The following is a 9,952-nucleotide window of genomic DNA, read 5'->3' on the forward strand; positions in this document are numbered from 1 at the left end:
AACTGGACGTACAGCGAGCGATGGATCCTGATTCAGACTGTCCGACCCCCCACTGAGTCCCCCCCCCATTGGTTCCATCACATATACAAGACGTTGATCAGCTCAGACCGGGAGGACAACAACTTTTTCATGTTGCATGGTGTCCAATACTCTTTATTAAAACATGTCTCTCCTTTCTGCAGAACAAAATATAGACCCTAAAGCGATCAAGAGTTAAAAATCAGTCAATATAAAGTAAGACCATCTCAAAAGCAGAAGTCTAGTATTCGATGCCGCTGAAAGTTCAACATTCTAGACGCAGTAAACCCTAAATCCTGAACAAGCACTCCTGTAAACTGTTGACATACTTTTGTGATTCATTCTCAAATATCCTTTTCATACTGCTCAAAAAAGAAATTAAGAATATATATTCAGGGTCTGTCTGATCAAATAAATCAAAATATAGAAATGTATGCATGATTACAAACGTAGAAGCATATCTGATGCAAACAACAAAGTGAGCGTCTAAGCTAATGATACGACACTGCAGCTCAAAGTAATAACAGAGCTATATTTGATTTCTGCCACTTGAATGTAATTTATGCAAAATTCTCAAATGTAAATATGAACCTCAAACAAGTGCTAAAAGTCGTCAGACATTGAACTCTTCCATGAATACATGATGGAGTATCACAATGTTACATAATCAGAGCGTATTATCCTGGAACAACAGATGGTCCCAGGAGGGGAGGGGGGGTCGTTCTCTCGCTCGCTCTCTCTCTCTCGTGCTCGCTCTCGCTCTCAGATGGAGGTGAAGACCTGACCTGCCTCTGTTTTTAATCTGCTGGACTGTCACAGCATAGCGACCCAGAGAGAGGACAGTTCCTGCTCCAATCACAAGGGAAACTTCACCAACGAGACGCTGGAGAGAGACTGGAGAGGGACTAACGAGGGACTGAAGAGGGACTGAAGAGACACTGGAGAGGGACTGAAGAGACACTGGAGAGGGACTGAAGAGACACTGGAGAGACACTGAAGAGGGACCAACAAAAAGGGACTAACGTGGATCTATTGTTGGACTAACGAGGATAAAACGAAGGACTAACGATGGAAGAACCGCAGAGTGAAGAAGCCTAACTTTTCCCGTCACCGTCTCGTCTTTTTGTTGCTGGATTCTCATATTCGTGATCTAACTCGAGGGGGACGGGTTTTATTAAGATGAATATTCTTTTGGAAGTTTGGTTGTTTTCTTCTTGTAGCTCTGCAACCTCGACTATGTAGCAAAAGCTCATTTTCACCTACTTTTTCTCTTTTTAGAGATAAATCTAGTTTAGAAAATAAAATCCCACTTCTGTAATATACATTTGTTATACTAAGCAAATTAGAATTAAAAACATGTTATAATTATGTTAATACAAACAACATTTTAAAATATGTTTTAAAAAAAAGTGTTCCTGCTCCTTTCGGCAAAAACGTAAAGTTTATAGAAACAAAAATCGAAACCTCGTATTCGTCTTTTTTTAATCTAATGCCAAATCTACTCTACTCTCCTCGTGGCTACCAATTAAATACATATCCGTCTTTTGTCAAATCAATCTCAACCTACCTTAACATTTTTAAATATTGTTCTGCTTTGAAAGAGAAAAAACTGTCTCTTTCCTTTTTTCTCTCTCCTCAGTAAAAATGTGCAGACTATTATTGAAAAGTTATCAGAGCTTTTGTAAACTTGTGTTTACACGCGTCCAGCAGACGTGACTTCAGACGTGACTTCAGACGTGCAGAGAGGGTCTTGAGTTACGTGCAGAAACTGAAGCTGCCGGCTCTGGTTTCAGAGGATAAAGTCCAGCGGTTATCAGCTCTGTGGATTCAGAGCAGAGGTGAGCAGGGAGAGCGTTGCATGAAGAGAGGGCTGGACTCAGAGGGGATGTAACTCTGAGGGGGGTCGCGGTGGAGCGGAGCCCCCTCCCTCAGGAAGCCTCGCACTGACCCCGTTTCTCACGCTGATCGTAGGGATGTTTGTTTTATGCACCCTGGCCGTCCTCACCCTGCACGACCTCCTGCGGCGCTGGAGCCACAGGAAGGTGGAGACGAGTGGGGGGGACTCAGGGTCTCTGGGGAAGAAGAGCCATAAGGTCTGCAGAAGAGGAAGAGGAGGAGGAAGAGGAGGAGGAGGGGACGGCAGCAGGAGGCCAGGGCAGGTGAGCAGATGGAGATCAGGTTCAGGCAGTTAAAAAGGCCTATTTGCGCTTCCCTCAAGTGTTTTACCAACAAATGATATGAAGAAATGCAATCATGAAAGCAAGTCACCTTTTCCTCTGAGTGCTTTCTATGTGTTCTAGTGACTTTGTAGTGCACCCACAAGCCGTTTGTCTGAGGTGTTTATATACAGGTGATATGATCCAATGCAAACACGTATGGAAGTAAAACTCACTTTTCTCCACCGAGTACTTCTCAAGTTAAACGTTTTGTAACGATTCACACGCAATTCAAAATGTATTCTATATACAGTATGTTTATTTAATATAGTAAGACCGTTGCAGGCGTACGGAGCCCTGGAGGGTTCATAGAGAGAAAAATAAATAAAGCGTGCGCACGAGTTACTAAAGCGTGCGCACGAGTTACTAAAGCGTGCGCACGAGTTACTAAAGCGTGGCCTCGTTTTGTGTGTGGGCATTTGTTTATGATAGTATCGTTCGTTCCGGTGCACTCCGGCAGGACTATAGCACATCGAGATTAAGATTAAACGAATTTCTTTCACTTGGGAATACACATATAACTATGGAGAACCAGATTTGTGTAAATTACTGTTCGTGGTAATTTGAAAACAAATGCCGGGGGTGTCGGACACACACAAACGCACACACAGAGTGGAGCGGAGCACACACACCCACACGCACGCACACGCGCACACACACACACACGTGCCCCGGTGACAGGACATCTCCTTCGTAAAAGGCACCGCTCTTTGCAGCTGGCGCTGCTCTTCTCAGATTCTGCTGAATGACAGTGCAGCTAGGTGCCTTCTCCTCTGCAAAAGCCCCCCTTACCTGTGGGGTTCCCCAAGGTTCTATTCTGGGCCCCATCCTTTTTCTATTATATATACTGCCCCTAGGTGCAATTCTCTCCAAGCACAACATCCCCTTCCACTGCTACGCTGATGACGTTCAGATATATCTACCTCTCAATGCTAATGCCAACTCCTTACAGCAATTGATGGACTGCTTGGCTGAAATTAAATCCTGGCTGAGCCAAAACTTCCTCACCCTCAACGAGAGCAAGACCGAGGTAATTTTTTTTGGACCCCAACCTCCGGCCTCCCAGGTTGACATTCTTGGCTCCCTGAGTAAAAACATCCTCCCCGCTGTAACGAACCTTGGAGTAACCTTCAATAGCACTTTTAAATTCGATAAACAGGTCAGCAGCGTAGTCAAAACCTGCTTTTTTAAATTACGACTATTGGCTAAGACCAAGTCGTTTTTATCTTTTAAAGACTTAGAGAGGGTAATTAACGCTTTTGTGACATCGCGACTGGACTACTGCAACGCTTTGTATGTGGGCATGGATCAGGCATCCATAAGACGCCTGCAGCTAGTACAGAACGCAGCTGCACGTCTCCTGACTGGCCACAAAAGGCGTGACCACATTACCCCCATTCTGGCCTCACTTCACTGGCTTCCAGTTCGGTTCCGAATAGATTTTAAACTCCTTTATTTGTTTTTAAGGCCCTAAACGGGCTGGCTCCGGCTTATATAGCTGACTTAATCCAGCGATACACCCCAGCCAGAGCTCTAAGGTCTGCCGACCAAATGCTGCTGGTAGTGCCGAAAACCAGGCTAAAAACTAGAGGGCACCGAGCCTTCGCAGCAGCTGGTCCCAGGCTCTGGAACACTCTGCCCTTACCTGTGAGGTCGGCCCAGACACTAGGGGCTTTTAAATCCTCTCTAAAAACACACTTCTTCTCTCTGGCCTTTTAAAAGTGAGCAGAGCATGACATTTTTCATTTTGTATTTTAACTGTGTCTGCCTTTATATTTGTTTTTTTTGCTGTGGGCAGCCGATACTGTGAGTCACGGACAGGAATCCCTCAATTTAAATAAAACGAGGCCACGCTTTATTAACTCGTGCCCATGCTTTATTAACTCGTGCCCACGCTTTATTAACTCGTGCCCACGCTTTATTAACTCGTGCCCACGCTTTATTAACTCGTGCCCACGCTTTATTAACTCGTGCCCACGCTTTATTAACTCGTGCCCACGCTTTATTAACTCGTGCCCACGCTTTATTAACTCGTGCGCACGCTTTATTAACTCGTGCCCACGCTTTATTAACTCGTGCGCACGCTTTAATAACTCGTGCCCACGCTTTATTAACTCGTGCGCACGAGAAAGTAAAACGTGGCCACGTTTTATTTATTTTTCTCTCAATTAACCCTCCAGGGCTCCGTATAGGCGCCACTCTTCCACAGTGATTAGTTTTGAAGTATAACAAGAAACAATATTGCAAGCAGGGCTTTTATTGTGAAGGTTTTAGTGCTGGACCTTTATCGCAGGGCTTTTATTTTGAAGGTTTTAGTGCTGGATCTTTATTGCAGGGCTTTTATTGTGAAGGTTTTAGTGCTGGACCTTTATCGCAGGGCTTTTATTGTGAAGGTTTTAGTGCTGGACCTTTATCTCAGGGCTTTTATTGTGAAGGTTTTAGTGCTGGACCTTTATCGCAGGGCTTTTATTGTGAAGGTTTTAGTGCTGGACCTTTTTCGCAGGGCTTTTATTGTGAAGGTTTTAGTGCTGGACCTTTATCGCAGGGCTTTTATTGTGAAGGTATTAGTAATGGACCTTTGGCATTGGGCTTTTATTTTGAAGGTTTTAGTGCTGGATCTTTATTGCAGGGCTTTTATTGTGAAGGTTTTAGTGCTGGATCTTTATCGCAGGGCTTTTATTTTGAAGGTTTTAGTGCTGGATCTTTATTGCAGGGATTTTATTGTGAAGGTTTTAGTGCTGGACCTTTATCACAGGGCTTTTATTGTGAAGGTTTTAGTGTTGGACCTTTATCACAGGGCTTTTATTGTGAAGGTGTTAGTGCTAGAACTTTGGCATTGGGCTTTTATTGTGAAGGTTTTAGTGCTGGACCTTTATCGCAGGGCTTTTATTGTGAAGGTGTTAGTGCTGGACCTTTGGCATTGGGCTTTTATTTTGAAGGTTTTAGTGCTGGATCTTTATCGCAGGGCTTTTATTTTGAAGGTTTTAGTGCTGGACCTTTATCGCAGGGCTTTTATTTTGAAGGTTTTAGTGCTGGACCTTTATCGCAGGGCTTTTATTTTGAAGGTTTTAGTGCTGGACCTTTATCGCAGGGCTTTTATTTTGAAGGTTTTAGTGCTGGACCTTTATCGCAGGGCTTTTATTTTGAAGGTTTTAGTGCTGGACCTTTATCGCAGGGCTTTTATTTTTGAAGGTGTTAGTGCTGGATCTTTATCGCAGGGTTTTTATTGTGAAGGTGTTAGTGCTGGATCTTTATTGCAGGGCTTTTATTGTGAAGGTTTTAGTGCTGGACCTTTATAGCAGGGCTTTTATTGTGAAGGTGTTAGTGCTGGACCTTTGGCATTGGGCTTTTATTGTGACAAATGAATGCTTGGCCTTTGTCGTTGGGCTTTTATTGTGAAAGTGTTAATGCTAGACCTTGTGTGCAGTCTGTTTTCTACTCATCACAAACTGACAGTGAGCACAGAAGTTAGCTGCGAGTGAGTGAATGTTATTTCTCTTTCCTCTCTAATATTTAAAAAGCAGTGCGTAAAGCTGCAGCCTCTCATGTTCACTCTGACTCCACATGCAGTCCTGCGTAAAGCAAGATGCATCCAAACACACTCGAAGTGAGCATCCCTCAGTGGGGGGTCTGATGGAGGCAGAGAGACCTTTAGCTGCAGGTCTTCATCTTCTGGTGATGTGTTCAAAGACTCCATGTCTGCTGGTTAATGCCAGCGTCTTCAGAGGAATGTGAATCTGGAATGTCTGGAATCCTGTGTTGTATAAAGACCCATTCATCGGGGTCTCGATCTGAAGGCTCCGTGTTCAAACGTCTGCTTTCATCTCGTGAAGGACTTTCGCTTTTATCCGTGCAACGAGATCTGGATTTCAAAACTCGTTTTTACAAATATCATGATGACTTTTTAGATGTATTCTTAACATTGAAAACCCTTCTTTATTATACAGATATATTATTTACGTGACGTCCTGAGTGCAGCTTCTACAGCGTGAGGAAAGACTATAACTGCATGCTTTCTTTATTCGCTGCCATTTAGATCGACACACTTCAAATAAGAAAACACTGGCGTTATTAAAGGTTAGGGTTCAAATACAAAAACACGATATTATTCAAAAAATACAACTATTTTAAACGAATTGATCATTTTATTAAATGGGACCGGGACTCTGGGACTTGTAGTCTTTCTAGTTGTGTATTTTTTATCATCTTATATTTCAACGGTTTCACGACAAACACGGAAATGATTTTTTAAGATAAACAAACATCGTGTTTAATTCGTGGCACAATTCAAACGGGATCGAGAGATAATCTTTCTCTCTCCGTTGACTTCAATACATACCTTTTCAGAAATACGGTCCCGTGGAGCGGAAATAGGCGAGCGGGACTTCGCCTCTCTATCGAGTGAAAATCAGGTTTATTATTATTTGTAATGAAAAGGCAGAAGTTTGCAGACATCATTAAAATAGCTAATAAAATAAATAAATTGTAATTAATCTGATTCTTGTTTTTCCTCTTTGAACACCTTTGTGTTGGGGTCCTTAGGACACTGAACAACTCTCCTCATAAGCCCCTTCAAACAAAAGCCTCAACATGTAACTTAGACTTGGGAAACTCTGCATGCAGGTGTCCCGCGGTCAGGCGCACAGAAAGCCTCTCGGAGGGGAACTCTGGACCCAACAGGAAGTCGGCTATTTGGCTTTTCTTTGGCTACTTTAGGTGCTTTTTACCCTTTTTACCCGGTTTGTTCCTTTTGAATATTATCAGAACTTCGGTTGCAGCTCTCGAGCAATGCATTCATGTTCTCACTATGCTCCTAATCGCATGCACACACACACACACACACACACACACACACACACACACACACACACACCCTGCTGTTGCATATTGCAGGGGGGGAGGAGCCGCTCTTACGCTTCAGTTGATGCTGAAATATTTATCCGTCGGCGGGGAAAGGGGGGAGGAAGGGAGGATTTCGGGGGGGGGGGGGGGGATGTTGTAAGGGGTGGTGCTAGAGGAGGTGTGATGCTGCTGTGCTGTTGCTAGGGGAACAGAGAGGGAGGAAGCTGTGTGTGTGTGTGTTGACACTGATCCTGCAGAGTGTGTGAAGCAGCAGGAGGATGCAGCGATGATGCGGACGGCGAGGTAAGGACGGGGGACACAAAGAGGGAGGTCTGGAGGACGGGGGGGAGGACGGGAGACATGTTGAGCTCGTAACCTGATGCAGAAAGATGACCTGAATCCTGCCGAGTGTTCGGAGCATTCATTTTGTTCTCCTGCTGGATGGTAATCTGCTCCCATCGCTCCGGGGGTCCTCGGGGGTTTACTGACTCAGGTCTGATTCTGAGCACGCTTTTAATTTCCTTTCTGTAATGTCGATGTGATCTTGCACCAGATGCAGGGCAGATGGCGGCTGTAGGGCTGCTTCGTGCTCGGGCAGGGCACTGATGTGTGGATCGTTATCCTGCCATCGTCTTGTGACGGGATGGCAGAGCATCGTGGAGTCGTCTGTTGTGAACACTCACTTCATTGAATGCTTCTGTGTGTCCTCTGTGGAGCTCTGCGTCCTCTGTGGAGCTCTGCAGGGTCCCTCATAGCGCACAGCAGCAGCTCGTCCACGGCAGAAGCCTCTTCACTTCCTGGAAGTGTTCTGATTAACCCCGCTCACGTAGCCGGCTCGCAGCTCGTGGTCAGGTGTCTCTCGGCGTACCTGCCGTCTTCTGAAGATGTCTGTCGGCTTCTTGGTGAAAATGACCTTCCTTCATCCTCATCTTCCTCATCTTCCTCAACCTCAGACGTTTATTTTTAACCCGACACACTTTGTTCTGAAGCCGGTGTAAAGTCCGCCTGACGTCCACACCTGTATCAGCTCCAGCTTCTGCGAGTGTGCAGCACGTAGACATGCTAACGGGCTACAGCAGTATTTATGAAGCATCACGGTTGATGGAAACACGCGTGGCGGCCATATAGAAATCCGTCTGCATTGTGGATGGATGGTCGATGTGTTCTCGCAGGATCCTGCATCAGGTGGAGATGCCTTCAGGTACTTTTGACTCCATTGTGACTTTGAGACGCTTTTGGAAATGGCTTGCAATGCTCTCCCTCACTGTGGGACTCGTCCTGAAACCCGGTGTGGGTCGATGTGTCAGTGATGGGGATGTTTGCTGGTCAGTCGGTAGATCACCTTCTTTAAGAAGTGTCAGATACTTCCAGCCTTAAGGAGTCAGCCCAGGTGACTCTGGAGTCTTTGAGCTGACCTCAGAGTGCGTTAGTCAAATGAATATCGTGGGAGGTCTGCTGCACAGGAGAGGATGGAAAGGCTCTGTTATTGGTTAAAGGTTAGCTGATCAGTTTGAGCCTGGCTGTAAACCCAGGAAACGGCTGCATCGTCCCTCCTTTGAACAAGTCGGTGATAAATATCTAAATATGAAACCCAACTTAAACCCAGATTCTTCTCGTCTTAACGCGATTAGTCCAATAAATACACGTGTTGGACATAATAAACCTTCTTTAAGTCAGTCCTTCAGATGGACGGCCGCACCACGCGCTCCAGCCTCCAGGGGGACGTGTTAGGTCCTCGCTTTAACTCTGTCTGTCGGACTGGGTTTGAAGCCCGTTTGTTATTTACTTGCTGAGCAGTACGATGCCTTCAGGGTCTTCAGAGGGAGCTGAGTAGGCAAGTTTATCTATATAGCACTTTTCTGTACGCGACAATTCAAAGTGCTTTAATAAATACATTAAAAACACATTATACATTTTCACAACAGGCATTACAAAGATAATAAGATAATAAAAATAAACACCACAGGTAAACGATACATGTTTAAAAGGCATGCTGTCGTTCGAATATGAGCAGCTCGATTAAAAGCAGCCAAAGAGACGTGTTTTTAGTCTCGATTTAAAAATACTAAGCGTTTCTGCAGACGTGCGTGCTGGGTAGTTTGTTCCAGAGTGTCGGGCATGACAGCTAAACGCTGCCTCTCCATGCTTTGTTGTTACTCTCGGAGCCGATAGCAGACCCGTCCCAGAAGACCTGAGGCGCCTCGATGGCTCGTAATTATGCAGGAGTTCAACAATATACTTTGGTCCTAAAGCATGTAGTGATTTAAAAACTAGCAATAGCACTTTAAAATCAATTCTTAGGCCGACAGGAAGCCCGTGTGGAGACTTCAGAACCGGACTGATGTGATCCACTCTGTCAGTGAGGACTCGAGCAGCGGCGCTCTGGATCAGCTGCAGCTTCCTGTGAAGACACCATTGCAGAAGTCGAGTCTACTGACAAAGTGTAAAGCCTGATGGATGTCTGCGTCACGAGGGCTTTATGTCTTGGTATGTTAGACTTTACCTTTGTCTCCAGACGGAAGTGGCGGACTGCATCTCCTCAGCTTCTCTAAGGGAGGAACGGCAGTCGCTTATTGCTTCAACCTGGAGGCTTTGTTCGCAGACTTTCAGTGAAAGATATAAACCGTACATGTGTTCAGCCTTTTTAATTGCAGCCTTATTTGTGTCTGCAGACATTTTGTATACGGACTCTTGTGTCGCATCAGTACATGTGTTTCAGATGTGTTTTACTAATGGGAGAGGAATGGTGAACAAACCCAAACGATCCGACGCCCTCCACGTTAGCGATTTAGAAATACCACCAGCCGTCGTAGCAAAGCTGTGTGTAGACGTGTGTGTGTGTCTGAGTGTGTGTGTCTGTCTGAGCGTGTGTGTGA

The 9,952-nt window shown here is 45.1% G+C and overlaps 1 protein-coding gene across 1 annotated transcript in view; it reads left to right on the forward strand.

Moving 5' to 3' along the window:
• Window positions 1–792: 792 nt before the first annotated feature.
• kifc3 (kinesin family member C3) overlaps window positions 793–9,952 on the forward strand; it is a 41,274-nt gene continuing 32,114 nt past the window's right edge. The window contains 1 exon segment of the mRNA XM_071202355.1: window positions 793–2,177. Within this exon segment, the coding sequence (XP_071058456.1) occupies window positions 1,992–2,177 (186 nt within the window). The 5' untranslated portion in view covers window positions 793–1,991.

This window comes from Pseudochaenichthys georgianus, unplaced genomic scaffold, assembly GCF_902827115.2.
Source record: "Pseudochaenichthys georgianus unplaced genomic scaffold, fPseGeo1.2 scaffold_296_arrow_ctg1, whole genome shotgun sequence".
NCBI classification, from domain to species: Eukaryota; Metazoa; Chordata; class Actinopteri; order Perciformes; family Channichthyidae; genus Pseudochaenichthys; species Pseudochaenichthys georgianus.